The sequence below is a fragment of the Emys orbicularis genome, chromosome 24, assembly GCF_028017835.1.
Source record: "Emys orbicularis isolate rEmyOrb1 chromosome 24, rEmyOrb1.hap1, whole genome shotgun sequence".
Classification (NCBI taxonomy): Eukaryota; Metazoa; Chordata; order Testudines; family Emydidae; genus Emys; species Emys orbicularis.
Window position 1 is genome coordinate 3,458,562 of NC_088706.1, and position 21,621 is coordinate 3,480,182.

A 21,621-nucleotide genomic window follows, 5' to 3' on the forward strand; every position below is an offset into this window, starting at 1 on the left:
CCTGTTTGCATCCTGCTGTGGTAGGAACCCAGGGGACATGGCACCCCACCGTAGCCATATGGGCACAGTTATGCCCCTGCTCTCAGCTTTGCCGGAATGGGGTCTAAGCCAGGGGTTCTCAGACTTTTGTCCTGGTGACCCCTTTCACACAGCAAGCCTCTGAGTGCGACCCCTTTATCCATTAAAAACACTTGTTTATATATTTAACACCATTATAAATGCTGGAGGCAAAGCAGGGTTTGGGGTGGAGGCTGACAGCTCGCGACCCCCTGAGGGGTCCTGACCCCCAGTTTGAGAACCCTGGTCTAAGGGCAAATCTCTTCTCTCGCTGAGTTCACTGGTTCCTCCGGACTGGCCCCGCAGCAGCCGCTTTGCAGAGCCTGGCCGAGGACGCTGCAGGGCTGGGCCTGGGAACTGCGCCTCCAAACTACATCCCCCAGCAGCGCCCCACGTGCTCAGAGCGCCGCTGCCAGCCCAAAACTACATCCCCCAGCAGCCTCCGGGGCATGCGCATGCTCAGTGGAGGGGAAGTGCAACAGGAAGATGGAAGGGGGGGAAGAGAGGCTCAGGAGTAAGTGAAATTTAACTCAGCAGCCACATCAAGGGCAGCTGCCTGCAAGAGGAGAGCGCCTCGGCCTGCGGAGATTCCAGCACACAAAGGGTTAACTAACCCCAGTTTCCTGCATTGCTGCTTCTGTAGGAGTTGGTGAAACTTTCTTGGAAGTAAGTTTTCTCTGCAAGGCAGATGTGTGCAGAGAGGCAGGGAGGTTTGTGCCTAATACACCTCTTGCTTCTGGGTCATTTCCTAACTGAAAGGTGCAAGGATCGCCCAGCGCATCTGGGGGATTCCCTTCCTGGCCTTCAGCCCTGTCTGATGCAGCGAGGAAAGAGGGATTCAAAGCAAGTTCTTTAGAAATAAGTTTGATGCATAAGTTGGGGCTGGGGAGAAGGAGCCAACCCATGAAGGGCTTGGCCCAGAATGAGGGGATCTGGTCTGTTTATTCAGTGGTGACTCCTGTGAGATGTGGGTCACTAGTCATGGTGCTCCAGGCATCTTCAAAAAGTGGGCAACGTTGCTTTGAACTTACTAGCCCAGACACAAGAGTTAGTTGCTCACCTTTGTGAGTCTGGTCCTGCAATCGGTCCCCCTTAGTCCCAGTGGAGCTGCAGCGAAGTCAGTGCCCTGGCAGCCCCTGGGAGTGGAAGCCTGGAGGGGTCTGATTGCAAAATCAGGGCCTAGCTAATTGGTTTTACTCCCCAATCTAATGAAACCACCTTGTTTGGGGGCAGTATCATTTTCTAAGGCTAAATTGTGGTTGTGGGGCCAGATTCTGCTCTCAGTGATGCAGGTCTAAATCAGGAGTCGGTCCATGGACTTCAGTGGATTCACTCTTGATGTACACCGGTGAACGCAGAGTGAGGCCTCCTTGTTTGCACTTCAGTGTGAGGGGGCGTGTGGGGTGCTGGGGGCTGTGACATTTCTACTTCCCGGATCAGACCGAGAGGAAGCAGCGGGGGGATTCAGCATTCTCAGCACAGCTGCTGGGAGAGACCCAGGAAGCAGCCAGCCTTGTCCTGCTGGGATCTGAGGGTGCTTCCCAGCATCTCCGTGTACATCTGTGGATCCCTGCCCTCCAGGGGAAAGCAGCTGATTCTGAATAATGCGGCCCAGCAGAGGTGGACACAATAGCTCCTCAGAAGTAGTTTTTTATGAGTCTCCTGCACTAACCCTGGGGCTGGATTCCCTGGCAGTGGTACCAAGAGAGGGGGTTGAGCCCCATTGCAGGCAAGGAAGCGCCCACCCTCTTCAGGTTAGATAGTGGAAATGTTTGGAGAGGGACTAAAGCTAGAATTGTTAATGTGGTTCCAGGGCACCAGACTGGGAGTCAGGACTCCTGGGGTCTGTTCCTGGCTCTGCCACTGACTCACTGCCTGACCTTGGGTAAGTCCCTTCGGGCACAGTTCTCACAAGTGGCTACTGGCTTTGGGTGCCCAACTTGCAAAACCTGGAAGGGGGCCGATTTTCAGAAGTGCTGAGTGCCCACAACTCGGAGCGGGAACCGAGGGGGCTCAGCACCTCTGAAATAATCAGTTTGGGCTCCCAGGGTCAGTAGCCGTCAGCAGCGCATCAGAGAGACTGATGTGGTTTGCAGACTTCCCCAGCGTAGTCTGTGCGCTGGCCAGCACCTTACTCCCATTGATTTCAATTCCTCCCTGCGGCGGAGGACCTGGGCCTGAGGTCCGTGGCATGTGAGACTCCACACGGCTGCTCCTTACGTGTTTCAGTGGCAGGAACAGCTTAGCAGCTGCCTTCGTTAATTCAGCCCTGCCCGGCCTCTGCTGCTTATTTCCATCCAGAAGCTCCGGGGCTGGATCCTCCGCAGGCCTGACTCAGGGCAGCTCTGCTGAGGATCTGGTCTATGACGTTGTCTCTGCTCTTCCTTTCAGTCCTGCCCATTTCTAACCTCGAATACCTCTCTCCTTCTGTTCTCAGTGTAGGGCGAGTTTCTTCTTCCCCACCTGGGCAGGAGCGACCATGATGGACAACGGCATGGACTTCCAAACCGACGCGCGTCCAGAACCTGGCTTTGGCAGCCACAGCCTTCCCGGGGAGCTCCTGGAGCCTCCAGCCATGGACCTGGAGGAAGGTGCCTCGCCAAGACTGGCCATGCCAACAGCCTGTGAACAAAGCCTGCACGGCCTGCAGCAGCCTGGATCCCCCTTCAGTGCCCTGCGCACCGACCTTAACCCCTCTGCCGCTGAGGCTGAACTGTGTCTCGGTGCAGCCATCGCAGAGCCGACTGTCCCCGAAAGTGCCCTGGGGGGCCTGCAGACCCCCAGCTCTCCAGCTGCTCTGGACTCAGCCCTCTGGGCAGCTGGGGAAACTTGTGATGACGCTTGCAAGGACCTGGGAGGGGGGATGGAAGGCTGTGAGGACGCTACAGTACCTGGGAGCGATGCTGACTGGAAAGGGAACCCAGAGGGAGCCCACCGCGGGGTGGGTTGTCCCAGAGTCCTGGCTAGCCCGGAGCAGAGTGACCTGGTTTGCATGGACCTGGATGAGGAGCCTGAGGCCCACCTGAGAGGGGAGGGGTGGGCCGAGAGCTTGGAGGAGGACGACCAGTTGGAGATCCAGGGCCTCCTCGCCCAGCTCCAGACCCTTAGCCCCAGCTTCCGCGATGACTCGCCTGCCTCGGAGGACGACCCGCTGCTGGCGTCGGACTGTGGCGCAGGCCCTTTTGGGGGAGACGCGGCGCTTCCCCACCAACCGGCCTTTGGCTGCTGCCGGGGCCTGCTGGGCGAGTGCCCTCCCTGCCTGCTGCACGTTGCCATGGGGAGAGGCCTGGCAATGCCGTCCTGCCACGCTCAGCCCTCCACCTGCTCCCAGAGGAGCCGGGAGAGCCATGGCCTGCTCTTTGCAGAGGCTGACCGGGAGGACTTGCTAAGCCTCCTGCACCACGAGGGGGGGCTCCCAGCGGAGGCCAGTGAGGAGACCCCCCTCGCCAGGTCAGACGTCCTGGCCGGGAGCGACGGGGAGGCCCTGCAGAGTCAGGAGAGCCCGGCGGCCCAGCAGGCGGAGGAGGCCGCTTCGCAGCCAGGCAGCTCGCAGGCAGAAGGCTCCAGCCGGTGGTATCGGAAAGGGGGAGACCATGAGGGAGACTCTGCCTGCGTGTCTCCAGGCAGTCGGGACAGCTCCCCAGAGCCTGTGTGGGTGGCCATGTCCCCTCCTCCCAGCCAGGGCCTGGAGCAGCCCACCCCCAGGAGCACGGCTGTGAGTGCTTTGCATGCTGGCTGGGGGTGTGCTGGCCCCGGGCACCCTGGGGTGGGGTTGGGCTCTGGGCCACCTTGCTATGGGGGCCCTGGGATTGGGTGGGGCTCTGAGCTACCTCTGGATGCCAGGCCTGGAGCTGAGCGCTCTGACAGATCCCGTGACAATGGCTACGCGGGGCGGTTGGGGGTCAGTCCTTGGCACAAGAGTCGCTGCCGGCTGCCCCCAGGCTGGGGGGGGAGGGGGGGGAGCAGGATGTGGAGAGCGGCTGCCCCTGGCTTCCTGCCATGTGTAGGGTATGGGGGAGGCGTTCCTGAGGGCAGCCGGCAGGTCGAGGGGCTGCTGACACCCGTTGCTACCCTGCAGCCAGAACATCCCCTACCCAGGCTCCCCAGCAACTTGACCTGTGCCCCCTCCCCGCTGGGGTCACATGACTCTGGCCTATCCCCAGGCCACTGAGCTAACCCAGAGGCCTCCACCCTGGCAGCAGCTGCCCACTGACCTCAGCATCCCTGGCCTGCCCCTTCCTCTGCTCCCTCGCGCCCCCTGCCCAGAGCACTGAGCCCTTTGGCGTTGTCCTGCTGCTGCTCTCGGTTCCCCTTTGGCTGCTGCCCGGGGGTTAGTTCGCTCTTGTGCCCATGGAGGTGGCCGGCAGGTATCCCGGCTTCTGCGTCCCCCTGGCTGCTGACACTCACTGATCTCGTGGTTGCTTTGTAGGTTAAAGAATCCCGGGCGGCCTATCCAGCCTTCAAAGAGGGTGAGTGACTCGTCTGCCTGTAACAGGGATAGAACCCAGGCGTCCTGCCTCCTCATCGCCGGTTCTGACCACCAGCTCGTGGGCCTTAGTGTGGGTGGCAGCCTCTCCCGGATGCTGTGTGGTTAGTGCTCGGCAGGCTGGCCCAGCCTGGCAGGGGAGGGGAGGGGATTCATGAAGGGGAGGGGCGTGTCTTTCGCTGCCCTGGCTCATGGGAGGAAGGCTTTCTGGCTGCCAAGTCCTGGGAGAGGGGCCAGCATGAGGACCCTGGTTCGAATCCTGCTCTAGTCACAAGTGACCTGTTGTGGCCGGTGTGAAATGAGTTTGGGGGGGTCTCAGTCAGGTCCCCACGCTGCGTAAACCTTCTCGCGGCTGTCTGTGATGGGGGCCCCAGGGCAGCCGCAGCAGGGAGGTCGAGGAGGCTGCACTCCCTTTTTGCACAAGGAAGGGGTCGCTCCAGCTCAGGGCTCGGGCGTGTGTGTGTGTGTGTGGCGGGGGGGTGGAGAGGGCGCTTGCCCAGCCACTGTCGGTGCCCTCAGCCTCTGGGGCTGCCGACATGGCGCCTCCCAACAGCACATGCAGGACAAGGAGATGCCATGGGGGCTTGGCAGGATATCCAGCTGGGGACGCATCCATCTCCCCTGCAGCTACCCCCAAGGGAGCTCAAAGGTGGGGTGTCATGGAGAGCTGCCTTGGGAGGGGTGTGAAAACCGGGATTGAAAAGCCAGTTCTGGTGATGCCTGCTGCTGCTCCGGCCCAGCCACCCGCCAGACCTGGCCAGGTGCTGGGCCTGGCTGGATGCACGTCTCTGTGTGAGGGGGGGAGCTTCTCCCTGCTCCGCAGAGGCTGCCACCCAAGCAGAGGGGCACGCGTTGGGCTTCTTCCCACGGGGGGTTCAGGTCCGTGAAGCAGGGGGTACCGTGCCTGGGCTGATCTCACTCATGCTGAGGGGCATTGCAGGAACGCTGGGGAGAGCGAGATGGGAATCACGCCCTGCTGAGGCATGGGGTAACCTGGCCCCCAGGATAAAAGGCTGCTAAGAGAGGCCATGCCCCTCCCCTCCCCCCACTCGCAGTCAGCAGCAGCTGGGCCTGGCTCCAGCCCGGTGTCTCAGGCCATGGGCATTGCAGGGAGGGGAGGAGCGGGGAGGCCCTGCCTTTGCTGACACTTTCCCCTGGCTTCTCAGTGGCAGGCCCCTGTGAGCCGGAGGATCTCCTGGACGGAGTGATCTTCGGAGCAAAGTATCTGGGCTCCACACAGCTGGTCTCGGAGAGGAACCCCCCCACCAGCGTCCGCATGGCGCAGGCCCAGGAGGCCGTGGACAGGATAAAGGTGGGTGAAGGCGCCGAGGGAGCCGGGCAGTCACTAGTCAGTGCGCGCCGGTCCCGTCGAGATGAGCTCCTGGCACTAGTTGGTTTTCACCCGCCAGGAGCCAAAGCCCAGCTGTCTGAGACTGCCCAGCCACGGTGCCCCCATCAATGCAGCCGAGGAGGTGCCCTCTCCTGCCCAGAGCACAGCGTGCATCCTCCTCTGCCCTCCCCGCCCTGTGCCTGTGCCTGGGCTCACTGGGCTGGCCTGGCCTGGCAGCAGGTCGAGGGAAGTGTGGGCCCCGAGGGCAGGATCCTTGTCCGTTCCCTCGGCTGCTCTGGACCGGGTGCAGCGGGACAAAGCTGAGCCTGTCATGAGCGGATGCCTGTGTTTGCATCAGGTTCTCACCCACCCCTGCCATTGCAGCCAGCAGTTGGGCTTTGACCGGGGGGTGAAAGAGTTGGACACCCCCTTTTCCTGGGGCCCCACTCCAGAAGTGGGTGCTGCTGACTTCCCCGAGGTGTGTAGCTCTGTTTATACTCCGACCTGTAGGCTGCAGGGAGCAGGTGTGAAGAGCAGCGAAAGCAGGTCACTCCTGGGTCCAGCTGCAGCTGGAAGACGAGCTCCCGCTCGCTAGGCTGGGTGGGGGAAGGGTTCATTCGAACAGGGTTCCAGCAGTGGGATGCAGAGAGACGAGAGGGAGGAAGCCATGGTCAAAGCACAGGCCAGGGAGTCAGGAGACCTGAGTTCCAGTCCCACCCCTTCCACTGGGTGACACTAGGCCAGGCATGGCTTCTCTGTGCCTCAGTTTCCCCACCTGTAAAAAGAGGCTGATCCATTCCTCCTGCGTGGGCTGTCTGTAAAGTGCTCACTGAGGGTTGCTCTGGACGGGAGTTGCCCAGAGATCGGGTAGAGGAAGGCAGGGCAAACCCAATCCCTTATGACAGGTTTCAGAGTAGCAGCCGTGTTAGTCTGTATCCGCAAAAATAACAGGAGTACTTGTGGCACCTTAGAGACTAACAAATTTATTAGAGCATAAGCTTTCGTGGGCTACAACCCACTTCTTCAAGTTGATGGATTTCCACTCCATACGGCTAAATGCAGTGCCTTGCATAATGACAGGTTTCAGAGTAGCCCACGAAAGCTTATGCTCTAATAAATTTGTTAGTCTCTAAGGTGCCACAAGTACTCCTGTTATTTTTGCGGATACAGACTAACACGGCTGCTACTCTGAAACCTGTCATTATGCAAGGCACTGCATTTAGCCGTATGGAGTGGAAATCCATCAACTGAAGAAGTGGGTTGTAGCCCACGAAAGCTTATGCTCTAATAAATTTGTTAGTCTCTAAGGTGCCACAAGTACTCCTGTTATTTTTGCCAGTCCCTTATGTTAGCTGCTGTTAGCCAGCTCTGGCATTCCAATGGGCTGTGAACTAGTAACCCATCGCCCATCCCAGCACCCCAGACTGCATGTTCATGGGGACCCATTGCTCCTTGAGGGGAAACGGAGGCACAGAGAGGGGCGGTGACTCACCCCTGGTCACAGAGAAAGTCAGGGCAGAGCTGAGAATAGAACCCAGGAGTCCTGGCTCCAAGTCCCTCTGTTTGTCAGAGGGTGGAGAGGGATGGGAGGAGAGAGATCACTTATGTTTGAACCTCTGCCCTGGGGCTACTGGTGACCACACACACGGGTGCTTTGTCCTTACCGTGCTGCAGGCGCCGGACGGGGAGTCCCAGCCCATGACCGAGGTGGATCTGTTTGTCTCCACCCAGAGGATCAAGGTCCTGACAGCCGACTCGCAGGTGTGTAGGAAATGGGATGTCGTTACAGAGGGTCGTTACCTGTGCTAGGAGAACTGGGCTTGTTCCTGTTAGAATCCCCCCCCCCCCCTTGGGACATCGCCTTCTCTACACCCCGCCCCCTCCAACCCGGATCAGGGCACTTGGCCCGTGCAGGAAACAGGCCTTAGGCTGAGTGTGAATCCCTGTCGACTGCACGTGGTGCAGGTGTCCTGGGGTTGTGATCCCACCCGGATAAAGAGGCCTTTCCTCCTGGAGGATCCACTGGCGTCAGTGGGGATCACACAGCTGCTGCCAAAATGCAGCCACCTCTGGGGTGGACCCAGCAGCAGTTAAAAGTTTACACGTAAAGGGAAAACCAATTGGTTTTGGCCTTAGGCCACAGGCGCCAACTTTCTAAGGTGCCAGGGGGTGCCCGACCCCCAGCTCTGCCCCAGGCCCTGTCCCCACTTCACCCCTTCCCCCAAGCCCCCGCCTCTTCCCCAACGCCTCCTGCACGTGGTGGAACAGCTGATCACCGCAGGTGGGAGGTGCTGGGAGGGAGGGGGAGGGAGGGGGAGGAGCTGATTGGGGGGCCCGTTGGTGGGTGCTCAGCACCCACCATTTTTTTCCGGAGCACCCACAGGGTCGGTGCCTATGCCTTAGGCCTCCTCTAGGTTCAGAGCTGCGCTGGTACACAGCCCTGCGGGCATGCTCCTAAACTAATCTAAACCTGGTTTCTATTGATTGATTATGTCCATACACGCCAGGTGTCAATCTCCACCTGAGTGTGCAGGCAGGGTTCCGCAGCAGTTTCACTGGGTGGATACAGAAAGCCGAGGAGGATTCGTGTTCTCCTTCCTAACCATCGGCCTGTGCAGTCAGGTCTCCGCTGGCTTTGCTGGAGGTCTCCTTGCAGGACCCACAGGAGTGGCTCAGGAGTCCAACCTGTAACTCCGAGGGGTGTTCTCCCAACCGTGTGGCCGGCGTTTGAGTGATCCCTTCCCTCCTCTCGGTTAACAGGCTCCCCTGGCTTGGAGCCTGTGCTCCCGTAATCCTGCTGGCACTCCAGCGGTCCACCGAGGCCCCCAGGGCCAGCGGGGTAGATGACCCCTGAATTTCTCATGCCCCTCCCCCCAGGAGGCCATGATGGACCATCCGCTCCAGACCATCTCCTACATCGCGGACGTCGGCAGCGTCGTCGTGCTGATGGCACGCAGGAAGCTGCCACGGCGGGCGGACACCTCGGGGGAGAAGCGGCTCTACAAGATGATCTGCCACGTCTTCCATTCGGCTGACGTGAGCCTGAGCCCGGCGGGCAGGGCAGGGGGCAGAGCGTCGCTCGGGGGCTTTACACAGACTCCAGATCCCAGTCCTACCCGAAGCCCAGTAGGCGTCATGAGTTGGGGGTTCTCAGCTTGGCCTCCAGGTGGTGCTGTTCCTTGAGGCGGTTCAGTTGCACCTCTCCCTGCCGCTGTGCTGAGCCTTGTGCCTGTGGGGCTGGGAGCTCGCTCACCCCCATCTCCAGCCGCCTTGGGTCCAGCTCGGAGACAGTAAAGAGTGCTGGGGGGGAGGGGGTCCTCTGTACTGTAGGGAATGCCAGGGCTGGGGGGGAGGGGAGAGGCCTGGGGTGTCTTTGCCATAGAGCTGTCCCTGGTTGGGTGAGGGATGGGAGAGGCTTGAGGGTGTCTGTGCTGTAGAGGGGGCCCCGCCTGGGTGGGGGAGGGGAGAGGTGTGGGGGTATCTCTCCATAGAGGGGGTTGGAAGTGTCTGTCCCCGCCCCACCCCGCAATACATCCCAGGTTCTCTGCAGCTGCCGTAGCAGGGTTTGGCTGTGCCCTGACAGGCTGGCGGGATGGTAGATGGGTTGGCTTTGACCCCCTGGCACTGCCCAGGCTCCTGGGCGCTGGGTGCGTTGGAGGGTGGAGCCCTGTACCCACAGGCGCCCCCCTGCCAGGGTAACCTCAGGGCACTTCCTCCTGCAGGCTCAGCTGATTGCCCAGGCCATCGGGCAGGCCTTCAGCGTGGCTTACCAGCAGTTGCTGCAGGCCAGCGGCATCGACCCGAGCCAGCTCTCCCCCAGCCAGGACAGCCGCGCCCTGGAGAGCCAGGAGCTGCACAACGGGGACCTGGCCCACTTCTCCAAGCAGGAGAACTGCAAGGAAGTAAGAGCTGCCCGCAGGGGCGGGGGGTGGGACGGGATCCCTGGCACCCCGCGCTCCAGCTTGGCTCCCTGCAGTGCCACCTGCTGGTGTTTGTTGGGAGCCTCCTGTGTTGCGACCTGCCAGTGCCGTGCTGGGGGAGCTGAGCCTGGAGTAGCCGGGGGCTCCCGCGGGGCCAGTGCCCCGCTCCCTACAGCCTCCCGCCCAGTACCAGTGCAGCACTGCACCCTCTGGGACCCAGGTCTGCAGTAGCTGCGTCACCCAGTCCTCTTGGTGCCTGCCGCAGCCCGAGCTCCCGGCCGCGCGGTCACCAGCCCTGAGGGCCCCCTGGGCCCACGCCGCAGCTCAGTGGGCCCCATGCTCTGCCCGGCCTGCAGGTCTGCATCCGCAAGCAGAAGGGGGAGATCCTGGGCGTCGCTGTGGTGGAGTCGGGCTGGGGCTCCATCCTGCCCACCGTGGTCGTCGCCAACCTCATGCATGGGGGCCCCGCGGAGAAGTGCGGGGAGCTGAGCATCGGGGACCGGCTCATGTCCGTCAACGGGACGAGCCTGGTGGGGCTGCCCCTCAGCACCTGCCAGAGCATCATCCGGGTGAGGAGCGGCAGGGGAGATGGGTGGGGGGGAGGGAGGACAGTGGGATGGGTGACTGGGGAGGGGGTTGGGGGGACAGCGAGGAGGGGGCGCTGGAGGGGTGAGGAGCGGCAGGGGAGATGGGGGGGAGGGAGGACAGTGGGATGGGTGACTGGGGAGGGGAGTGGGGGGACAGCGAGGAGGGGGCGCTGGAGGGGTGAGGAGCGGCAGGGGAGATGGGTGGGGGGGAGGGAGGACAGTGGGATGGGTGACTGGGGAGGGGGTTGGGGGGACAGCGAGGAGGGGGCGCTGGAGGGGTGAGGAGCGGCAGGGGAGATGGGGTGGGGGGGAGGGAGGACAGTGGGATGGGTGACTGGGGAGGGGGTTGGGGGGACAGCGAGGAGGGGGCGCTGGAGGGGTGAGGAGCGGCAGGGGAGATGGGTGGGGGGGGGAGGGAGGACAGTGGGATGGGTGACTGGGGAGGGGGTTGGGGGGACAGCGAGGAGGGGGCGCTGGAGGGGTGAGGAGCGGCAGGGGAGATGGGGGGGGAGGGAGGACAGTGGGATGGGTGACTGGGGAGGGGGTTGGGGTGACAGCGAGGAGGGGGCGCTGGAGGGGTGAGGAGCGGCAGGGGAGATGGGGTGGGGGGGAGGGAGGACAGTGGGATGGGTGACTGGGGAGGGGGTTGGGGGGACAGCGAGGAGGGGGCGCTGGAGGGGTGAGGAGCGGCAGGGGAGATGGGGTGGGGGGGAGGGAGGACAATGGGATGGGTGACTGGGGAGGGGGTTGGGGGGACAGCGAGGAGGGGGCGCTGGAGGGGTGAGGAGCGGCAGGGGAGATGGGGGGGGGAGGGAGGACAGTGGGATGGGTGACTGGGGAGGGGGTTGGGGGACAGCGAGGAGGGGGCGCTGGAGGGGTGAGGAGCGGCAGGGGAGATGGGGGGGGGGGGGGAGGGAGGACAGTGGGATGGGTGACTGGGGAGGGGGTTGGGGGGACAGCGAGGAGGGGGCGCTGGAGGGGTGAGGAGCGGCAGGGGAGATGGGGTGGGGGGGAGGGAGGACAGTGGGATGGGTGACTGGGGAGGGGGTTGGGGGGACAGCGAGGAGGGGGCGCTGGAGGGGTGAGGAGCGGCAGGGGAGATGGGGTGGGGGGGAGGGAGGACAGTGGGATGGGTGACTGGGGAGGGGGTTGGGGGGACAGCGAGGAGGGGGCGCTGGAGGGGTGAGGAGCGGCAGGGGAGATGGGTGGGGGGGAGGGAGGACAGTGGGATGGGTGACTGGGGAGGGGGTTGGGGGGACAGCGAGGAGGGGGCGCTGGAGGGGTGAGGAGCGGCAGGGGAGATGGGTGGGGGGGAGGGAGGACAGTGGGATGGGTGACTGGGGAGGGGGTTGGGGGGACAGCGAGGAGGGGGCGCTGGAGGGGTGAGGAGCGGCAGGGGAGATGGGTGGGGGGGAGGGAGGACAGTGGGATGGGTGACTGGGGAGGGGGTTGGGGGGACAGCGAGGAGGGGGCGCTGGAGGGGTGAGGAGCGGCAGGGGAGATGGGTGGGGGGGAGGGAGGACAATGGGATGGGTGACTGGGGAGGGGGTTGGGGGGACAGCGAGGAGGGGGCGCTGGAGGGGTGAGGAGCGGCAGGGGAGATGGGTGGGGGGGAGGGAGGACAGTGGGATGGGTGACTGGGGAGGGGGGTGGGGGGACAGCGAGGAGGGGGCGCTGGAGGGGTGAGGAGCGGCAGGGGAGATGGGGTGGGGGGGAGGGAGGACAGTGGGATGGGTGACTGGGGAGGGGAGTGGGGGGACAGCGAGGAGGGGGCGCTGGAGGGGTGAGGAGCGGCAGGGGAGATGGGGTGGGGGGGAGGGAGGACAGTGGGATGGGTGACTGGGGAGGGGGTTGGGGGGACAGCGAGGAGGGGGCGCTGGAGGGGTGAGGAGCGGCAGGGGAGATGGGGTGGGGGGGAGGGAGGACAGTGGGATGGGTGACTGGGGAGGGGGTTGGGGGGACAGCGAGGAGGGGGCGCTGGAGGGGTGAGGAGCGGCAGGGGAGATGGGGTGGGGGGGAGGGAGGACAGTGGGATGGGTGACTGGGGAGGGGGTTGGGGGGACAGCGAGGAGGGGGCGCTGGAGGGGTGAGGAGCGGCAGGGGAGATGGGGGGGGGGAGGGAGGACAGTGGGATGGGTGACTGGGGAGGGGGTTGGGGGGACAGCGAGGAGGGGGCGCTGGAGGGGTGAGGAGCGGCAGGGGAGATGGGGGGGGGAGGGAGGACAGTGGGATGGGTGACTGGGGAGGGGGTTGGGGGGACAGCGAGGAAGGGGCGCTGGAGGGGTGAGGAGCGGCAGGGGAGATGGGGGGGGGGAGGGAGGACAGTGGGATGGGTGACTGGGGAGGGGGTTGGGGGGACAGCGAGGAAGGGGCGCTGGAGGGGTGAGGAGCGGCAGGGGAGATGGGGGGGGAGGGAGGACAGTGGGATGGGTGACTGGGGAGGGGGTTGGGGGGACAGCGAGGAGGGGGCGCTGGAGGGGTGAGGAGCGGCAGGGGAGATGGGGGGGGGAGGGAGGACAGTGGGATGGGTGACTGGGGAGGGGGTTGGGGGGACAGCGAGGAGGGGGCGCTGGAGGGGTGAGGAGCGGCAGGGGAGATGGGTGGGGGGGAGGGAGGACAGTGGGATGGGTGACTGGGGAGGGGGTTGGGGGGACAGCGAGGAGGGGGCGCTGGAGGGGTGAGGAGCGGCAGGGGAGATGGGTGGGGGGGAGGGAGGACAGTGGGATGGGTGACTGGGGAGGGGGTTGGGGGGACAGCGAGGAGGGGGTGCTGGAGGGGTGAGGAGCGGCAGGGGAGATGGGGTGGGGGGGAGGGAGGACAGTGGGATGGGTGACTGGGGAGGGGGTTGGGGGGACAGCGAGGAGGGGGTGCTGGAGGGGTGAGGAGCGGCAGGGGAGATGGGGTGGGGGGGAGGGAGGACAGTGGGATGGGTGACTGGGGAGGGGGTTGGGGGGACAGTGAGGAGGGAGTGCTGGAGGGGTGAGGAGCGGCAGGGGAGATGGGGAGGTGACTGGGGAGGGGGTGGGAGGAGACAGTGGGGTGGGGTGGCTGTGGAGGGGGTGATGGGGATTGGGGGACAGTGGAAAGGGGGCGAGGGGAGGTGGGAGGAGACGGGCAGGGTGGCTGGGGAGGAGGTGATGGGGATGATGGGGCAGTGGGGCTGGGGGGGCAATGGGGATTGGGGGAATGGTGGGGCATGATGATGAGGGGGCTTTGGGGGTCAGGGGGCAGTGGAGGGTGGGGGGGATGGTGGGAATGGGGAGGGAGTGGAGGGGGACCGGGGGACCTGTGCCCAGTTCCTGGGCCCCTCAGTCCGTGATAGCCGCCCCCTTTCCCTCAGAGGCGCTCAGCCCTTGGCGCCCAGTGTTGAGGGACGTGTGAGCTGGGAGTGGAGCCTGCACTGCTGGGATGCGGGCTGGGCCCAGGAGCCCCTGTGGGTGCAGTGAGACCTTCCAGACTTAAGCCTGCAAGAGTCTGCCAGCAGGGAACCCAGGAGTCCTGGCTCCCGGTGTCCTGCTCAGATCTCTCTGCAGGAGGGACTCAAGCCGTGCCCTGGCCCTGGGAGGAGCAGCTCCAGGCTCAGGTGTTGGGGGGCATCAGGTGTATGAGACGCTTCCTCTGGGAGGTGTCCGAGCAGAACACGGGCAAGCCCAGAGGGCAGCATGGCCTAGAGGGTCGAGCAGGGCAAGCTGGACTTGGATTCCTGGGTTCTTTTTCCTGACCTGCAGTGTAACCTTGGGCAAGACTGTGCCTTGGTTTCCCCCCTGTAAAAGGGGGGTGGTAATTACACTCACCCCATGTAAGGCGTTCTGAGCACAGTGGCCCTGTTCAAATCTGCCCTCCCTTCCCCCTGCACGGTCCCGAGGGCATCGTGGGCCCAGTGGGCGTAAACCTGCCCCGCGTCTCCCCCCCCTGCGGCCGGGCCGATCCTGATAGCCCCTGTGGCGCTAATGAGCCCCTACCCCCGCCCGCCCCCGGCAGGACCTGAAATCGCAGACCGAGGTGACGCTGAGCATCGTGCACTGCCCGCCCGTCACCACGGCGATCGTCCGCCGGCCCGACTCCAAGTACCCGCTGGGCTTCTGCGTGGAGGACGGCATTGTGAGTGGCGGGAGCCCTGAAGGAGGGCGGGGGGAGGGCCAGGGGCCATCTGGCCAGCACAGACGCTGCACTTGGGGCGAGAACTCGGGCCCTTGTGCTCCGGGGTCGGCGGCCGACTCCACTCGAGCTAGGGGAGAACCTCCAGCTGCCTGAGGAGCGGCAGGCGCGTGGCCCCGGTGGGCGTCGAGTCCCGGGAGTGAGAGAATGGGCAGCGAGGGGGCTGGTCCCGTGTGGGGCATCGTCAGCGCTGAGTGTAGGGAGTGGGGGGTGAGCAGCGAGGCCTGGGCGTGTTACCCCAGTGCCCGCAGACTGTCTCCTTTCGCCCTCCCCCAACAGCACCAGCTGCCAGGGTGACGTCCCCGTGTCAGGACCCCAGTGACCACGGCCTGTCCTGGGTCCCAGCTCCCTGGTACTCTCCTGCTGGGAGCCATGTCTCTGGGGGCCCGGCCCTGCTGCCTCCAGGGCCAGTCCTGCTCGGGCGCAGAAGGGTGCGGGAACGTGGTGCAGAGTGAGCAGTAGGGGGCGCTGTGGCTGGGGCGATGGCTGGCGAGCGCAGTGTGCAGGGAGGGGTAGGCCCAGGGGTGGGTTTCACGGGCTCTCCGGGCAGGCGAGATTTGCTCTGCTTGTGGAGGATGGCGTGCTGGGGGCGGGGGCTGGGCTGCTCTCACCGGCGCCCCCTGCCATTCAGATCTGCAGCCTGATGCGAGGGGGGATAGCGGAGAGAGGCGGCATCCGCGTGGGCCATCGCATCATCGAGATCAACGGGCAGAGCGTGGTGGCCACGCCGCACGAGAAGATCATCCAGATCCTCACGCAGGCCGTCAGCGAGGTGAGCCGGGCCGAGGCCGGGAGCGCAGCAGGGCCCTCTGCCCCATTGGGGGGGCTGGCATGGGGCAGACCCCACCCTGAGCCCCCTGCCTCAGCTGGGGAGGCTGGTGTGGGACAGACCCCTGCCCTGTTGGGGGGAGGAGGGCTGACTCCCACCCAGAGACCTCTGCCCTATGATTAGGGGGGTCTGACATGGGCCAACTCCCCCCAGCCCCCAATTTCCTGGGTGCTCATCTCAACTCCCAGTCCTGCTTTGTAAGCTGCGCTCTCTGCTGGGGAGGAGCTCCCTCGTCACACTGCTGAGCAGCACATCTCTTCTGCCTGCTGCGCTGCAGGGGCTGTTCTCCTGCTCCCCCTGCCCCTTCTGTTCCTGCACCTGGAGCCTCAAGCAGGGGCCGATCTTCGATGCCCTGGGCTGCAAACGCTTTCTTAGGGAGGGACCAGCTGCCCTCTTCTCCCCCACAGGGCAGGGCAGCGCAGCCCCCTCTGGAATTGCAGAGGTGTCTCGGATTCGCCGGCACTGAACTAACGCCCCAGGTGGTGTACAGCTGGGTCTCGGAGGAGCTCTCTCTCTCTCCAAAGCAACAGGCTACCGGGGGGTTTTGGAGGCTGCAATGGGGTGGCAAAGTGATGGCTATTTACCCTAGCCCGTCCCTGAGCCCTGGGGCAGCTGGCAGGTTAGCGTGGGAATCCCAGCCAGCTGGCCTGAGCTCCCTTGCAGGCCTGAGCGGGTTCAGGGTTCTGCTAAGAACTGTTGGTCTTTTTGTCAGGCCTTCAAGTTCGCCCTTAGCCTGGGCAAGAAACTCCACATCCTGCCCTAACCTGCATTATTTAACCCTGTTAAAACCAGCGGCTCAGCTCCGCCCCAGAGGCAGCTGCATTTCAGCAGAGGGGGGAGAAATAACTCTCTTGCCGCCAGTACATGGACATATAAAGTGCCTTAGTATCTCTAGACCATGCTTCATCGTGAAACGTTTTCCCTGGGTCCTTCTCCCAGACCCAGGGAGGCTGGGGCAGATGAGTGAGGTCTGCAGGGCTCTGAGCCCAAGTGGGAATGGAGTTCTCCCAGGTGATTCATTCCCTATCCCTCTAGGTCCATATCAAGACCATGCCGGCCTCCACCTACCGGTTACTGACAGGCCAGGAGCAGCCCATATTCCTCTGAAGGGCGGAGTTTGCATTTACCCATCTGTGGCTCTGCACATGCTCCAGCTGCCTGCTTTGGAGCCCTGGCCTGGGGCAGCAGCTGCGTCTACAGGTCCCTCGGGGCCTGCTGGGGGCCAGATCCCGCCGCTTTTCTTGTTTCATGCAGGGACCCACAAGGCAAACCCCCCTTTGGCCTTTTCTGGATGTACTGTGCCTGACCTCACCACACGAGGGGGCTTTGCACCAGGCCTTAGAGACAGGGACCCAAGCTCCTTGGCTCCTCTCCTGGGCCTCGGCTCACTCACCTGTTCCGCTGCCGGAGTCGCCGGGTTGCGGATCAGGGGCCTTGTTGATGGGGTGGGCCCTGGAGAACACAAGTGCATCAAAGGGAGCCCTGTGCCCCTCCTCGCTGCCTGCAGGTGGAAGATCCCGCCTTGTGTCTGCTGAATCCCAGCTGAGTCTGCCATACAGAGCAAGGGCGACTAGCCTAGCCACAGCTGCTCCCTCCCTCTTGTCCTGCCAGCGGCCTGAGAGGGCCCAGCAAACCGCCCGCGATTCTAAGTGTAACACCAGCTCTGGCTGAGGGGAGGGTGCTGCCCAGATGGACAAAGCCCCTCTTGGACCTGCCTTGTTAATGCTGTTTGTAACGCCCCCTCCCGCAGTGCCTGGGACCAGGGCTGGGCATTAGAGCCAGATTCATGCTTGCAAACTGGCCTCTGGACAGTGTCTGCCAGCTGGCCCTGGGGGGGGGAGGGGTCAGCTGCACCCTTGTTCTGCAGAAAGTCAAGAGAAGCTGCAGGAGCAGCGTGACCTGGCTCAGGCCTAGCGCTGGGTGTGGGGGAATGTCGGGCTGCAGCAGGCAGCAGAGACCTGGCCAGCCACGGTGTGTTGGGTGGGGGAACACGGGAGAAAGGGGCTCTCTGCGATCCCGCCCGGCTGCTGGAGCCTCTGCCCTGGGCAGGGCTGGCGTCTCAGGCGAGCCCTGCGGAAGGCTGCATGTACGAAGTTAATCGCAGTGGTGGTCCCAGCATGAGAGACAAAGTGGGGGAGGTTGGACCAACGTCTGTCCAAGAGAAGTTGGTCCAGTAACAGGTTTTCTCACCCCCCCTTGTCTCTCCTGGACTAATTCAGAGCCCCTGGCGCTCCCTCAGCTGTAGGAAACCCTGGGGCTGTGATTTTTAACCTGTACTGCTGGCTGATGTAAGAATAAAGGCTGTGGCGTGTCTAGGACTGACTGGGTAAGTGAAATGCCAGGCAACTGACCTCCTGCATGGGAAGAACTTCACTGCAGGCATATGGGGTCCTGGGACCTGCTCTTGGGAGCGCTGGCTGAGTCCCCCACTTCCTGTGGGAGGGTGAGCAGCTGCTCAGGATGTCCCTATCAGCCCTAGTTCCAGACTCAGATGGAGGGAGCCCTGGGGTTGGGGTTCATGAGGCCACCAGCAGCCCCATGCCAGGTGCCAGCCTAATGAACTGTATTGCGTTAGGAGGCCGTTCTGTATCCAGCCCCTCCCCCCACACTCCACATGGGGGACCCCAGTCTTGCCACCTGCCTGTCTGTCACGCTGTGTGAAACCCATGGGCGCAGCTGTGGTGGGTGCCCCAGGAGAGCAGCACTTGGTGCGGATGCCGATGGAAGGGAAGCAAGGGGGCTGCTGGCTCGAGGGCTCTCCCTGGGCTTCCCAGCAGGAAGGGCCTGGCGCCACGCCTGAGGCCAAGCATGAGCTGGGAGCCAGGGCCGCAGCTGGACCCTCTGCGTCCTCCATGGCTAAGCTAGGAGCTTTGTGGGGGCGTCTGACTCTGACAGACGCTGTGTTTAGTGAGCGCCGCTCCCTGGCATGCGCCATCTCAGGCTGGGCTTTTAGGACCAGCTGTCGGGCCTGTATGTGCACAGTTGTGCAAGAACGGGGTGGAGATGGCACCATCGCCCAGCTGGGAAGGCGGACGAGGAAAGCCGGCTGCCACACTCAGTGCGCTGAGCAGGAGGGGGGCAGTTAGCCCAGCTGAGATGGGCCCGCTGCGCGCAGCCAGGCGGGAGCACAGGGACGCTGCTGCCTCCTCCACAGAGCACACGCAGCTGGGCAGCAACGCATGCTTCCTCACGGCTGCCCTGCGCTTCATTCCGCAGCCCCTGGCCTGAGGCTTGGAACAGAGACAAGTCGCCCGCCTCCAGTGCGCCCCCTCGGGGGCACTACAGAGCCAGCAGGGGCTAGTGAAAAGGATTCCTTTATTACAAAGAAAGGCAGGGCTATTCACAGTCCTGCCCGATGAATCACACTGGCAGAGCGGCACGTTGGCGGCACTGCAGGCAGCTGTGACAGGCCTGAGACCTGGGCTCTGCCTACAGAGACTCGGAGGCGAGTTAAAGTCTAGGACGTGTGCAGCGGCTGTAAGCCCAGGAGAACAGCGCACGCCGGCTGCTCGCCAGCCAGCAACACGCTGCAGGGAGCCTTGTGGTTAGGAAGATTAAAACCAAACAGCCCTGCTCGGGAGAGGGGTGCGTGCTGGAGGGAGCCGACCCCGCGTGAGAAGGGCCGGGGGGGGTCCCCTTGCTGGCCCCGGGCGGGAAGTGGACGATGCAGCGTGGCAGGCCCTTCCCAGAAGGCAGCTCGGCGGTGTAGGACGAGGAATCCTGGAAGCCGTTGTGGCTACAGGTCCGTAGCTGGGCCCCAGTCGTAGCCTTCATCCTCATCAGAGTCGTAGGCCCGGGCCTGGGTGAACTTCTTTTTCAGAGCGCTGTGTTCGTACTCCCTGCAGGGCAGCAAAAGGCCACGTCAGGCCCTGGCTGGGGAGCGGGGGAAGGGACGCCAGCTGCACAACCCCCCGCCCAGGCTACTCGGGCCTGGTGAGGATTTCTCCCAGCACCCAGTTCATCCTGCTCTCCCGGGGCCCTGCGGGCCCATCTGCAGAGCCAGGCACCACTGCCCCAGGGTGTGCCAGCCCCTCAGAACCAGGGCAGGAGGAGCCACCCCCCAGCCAGCCCTCCTCCCAGGGCAGTGGGGCACTTTGCTTCGGCTGAACCTGACTGCAGCTCAGACCCAGGGTCAGCCTGGCACCAAGAGAGGGGTGAAACCCCCTCTCGCTGCAAGAGGCCCTGCCATGCAGAAGGGCTCCCTGGCCATGGGCTGACGCTCAAACCGGAGGGGCAGCGTGCGCAGCCAGGCTCTGGGTTGAAGAGCTCACAGTGGCCCACAGGCCCTGGCTGGTTTGGGTTCAAAACGGGCCCTGGCTGACATTCCCCTCCCTGCCCCTGAGCATGTGCGGAGCCCACAGACCCCTGCAGGGCAGGCCAGGAGGAGGGGAAGGTGAAAGGAATCCAGTGACTTGCATTAACCCCCTCACAACTGGATTTCAGGCTGCAGCCACAGACCCAGTGTCCTGGCAAGGGCTGCCAGGTGTCCAGTTTTCGACCAGAACGCCCGGTCAAAAAGGGACAGTGGCGGCTCCGGTCAGCACCGCTGACCAGGTCGTTAAAAGTCTGGTTGGCAGCGCAGCGGGGCTAAGGCAGGCTCCCTGCTTGCTGTGGCTCCGGGCGGCGCCTGGAAGCAGCAGCATGTCCCCCCTCTGGCTCTGCACGCTGCCTCCGCCCCAAGCCCCGGTGCTGCAGCTCCCATTGGCTGGGAATCATGGCCAGTGGGAGCTGTGGGGGCGGCACCTGCGGACGGGGTAGTGCACAGAGCCGCCTGGCCGCACCGCCACATAGGAGCCGGAGAGGGGACATGCCACTGCTTCCAGGAGCTGCCACCCAGAGTCTGCACCCCTGACCCCCCTCCCATGCCCCAACCCCCTGCCCTGATCCCCGTCTTGCCTTCTGAACCCCTCAGTCCCAGCCCCAGCCCTCAACCCATATCCCCTTCTGCCCTCCAAACCCCTCAGTCCCAGCCCAAAGTTCCCTGCTGCACCCCAAACCCCTCATCCCCCTCCCACCCTCTGAACCCCTCAGTCCCAGCCCAGAGCACCCTCCTGCACCAAAAATCCCTCATCCCCGGCCCCACACCAGAGCCTGCACCCCCAGCCGGAGCCCTCCCTCCCCCTTGTAGAAAGTTGGCAACCCTAGTCCTGGCAGGAAGGCTGCTCCGAGCAGGTGATTCACCCCCCACCCCACTCACTGCCCATGTCACGCTCGCTGGGGCGGGAGAGACCAGGCTGTTAGTACCTGATGCTGCTGTAATCCTGTCTCCACTGGCCCTGAGGCTGCTGGTCTCCATCCTATTGCAATCAGAAGGAAGTTGTTAGAGGCTGCAGAGCCAAGTGCTCCAGGTGGGGGCGCTGCAGCCCCAGGCACTGCCCTGGGAGGGGCTCCACGGGCAGAGAGGCAGCACCAGCCCTCAAGCCCACCGGCCCGGCTGGCCTGCCCCAGGGAGAGCACCCCCAGCTACCTCTGGAATGGGCACCTCACGGCCAGAGCAGGGCCAGGCGCCCCTGCCCACCTCACCCTGGGCTTTGAAGAGGGGAATTCAGCTGCCCTGGCGCTGTGGAGGCTGCTCACAACAGGACCCTTTGGTGCCCATTCTGATGGGGGTTAGCGATGCCCGCTGCGACCAGGGCAAAGACCTCCTGCCTCCTTCCCCAGAAGCCACCAGCCAGGTCTGACCCCTGCACTGCCTGGCGCCCTGCTCACCCGCGGGGGGGCGTAGGCCAGAGAGACCGCCACGCGCTCGTCTGGGTTCTGGGGCTCGCCTGGCTCCACTGGCTCTGAGGACCGGGCCAGGGCTGGCTGGGCATAGTCATCCTCCAGCTCGTTGTCCGTGTAGGCCCCCCCCTCGCCGTCCGTGTCCTCGTAGTCGCTGTTGGCACGGCTGTCGCACGTCAGGTCCCCCGTGCTGACGGCACGCTGCTGGTTCAGCAGGTCCAGGCCCTCCTCTGGGGAGGCGTCCACCTGCAGGGAGAGGAGACGGGGGTCACCTGGCAACAGGCCCAATGGGGCCCACAGTGACTCGAGGTGCTGCCCGAGGCGGCATCTGCACTGGCCCCTCGGCACTGGGTATCGGTCTCCCCCTGGCCCTGTATCTCAGCTGCCTTGCAGAGGAGCAGGGTGCTATGGGAGCCCCTCCATGTAATTCTGGAGCACAGCCCCCCCCCCACACCCCAGTGCCCAAGGGGCTGCCCCGGCTGGCCTGGGAGTTGGGATCAGAGCCGTGTCTGACAGCACAGGGAATTAGTCAG

The 21,621-nt window shown here is 64.1% G+C and overlaps 2 protein-coding genes across 2 annotated transcripts in view; one reads left to right on the forward strand and one right to left on the reverse strand.

Annotated features, from left to right (window-relative positions):
- Positions 1-527: 527 nt before the first annotated feature.
- Positions 528-16,888, forward strand: APBA3 (amyloid beta precursor protein binding family A member 3). The gene is made up of 11 exons (XM_065422387.1): positions 528-723; positions 2,495-3,772; positions 4,487-4,526; positions 5,710-5,855; positions 7,548-7,634; positions 8,751-8,909; positions 9,596-9,775; positions 10,150-10,362; positions 14,362-14,481; positions 15,170-15,310; positions 16,403-16,888. The coding sequence occupies exons 2-11, from the start codon at positions 2,537-2,539 to the stop codon at positions 16,472-16,474; spliced, it is 2,394 nt and encodes a 797-aa protein (XP_065278459.1). The 5' UTR covers positions 528-723; positions 2,495-2,536; the 3' UTR covers positions 16,475-16,888.
- A 2,215-nt stretch (positions 16,889-19,103) lies between these two features.
- Positions 19,104-21,621, reverse strand: part of TJP3 (tight junction protein 3) — a 28,398-nt gene continuing 25,880 nt past the window's right edge. Inside the window, exons 18-20 of the mRNA XM_065422386.1 lie at positions 21,077-21,334; positions 20,612-20,664; positions 19,104-19,206 (exon numbers count right to left, since the gene is read on the reverse strand). Coding sequence (XP_065278458.1) covers positions 19,104-19,206; positions 20,612-20,664; positions 21,077-21,334 — 414 coding nt within the window. The remainder of the gene's footprint in view (positions 19,207-20,611; positions 20,665-21,076; positions 21,335-21,621) is intronic.

What these genes read in the sequence shown, in the direction of transcription:
- APBA3 (XM_065422387.1), top strand. Translation starts at nt 2,537, where the DNA reads ATGATGGACAACGGCATGGACTTCCAAACCGACGCGCGTCCAGAACCT. An exon ending in CTATCCAGCCTTCAAAGAGG is followed by an intron (nt 4,527 to 5,709) that starts GTGAGTGACTCG and finishes CTGGCTTCTCAG; the next exon opens with TGGCAGGCCCCTGTGAGCCG. An exon ending in TCACGCAGGCCGTCAGCGAG is followed by an intron (nt 15,311 to 16,402) that starts GTGAGCCGGGCC and finishes CTATCCCTCTAG; the next exon opens with GTCCATATCAAGACCATGCC.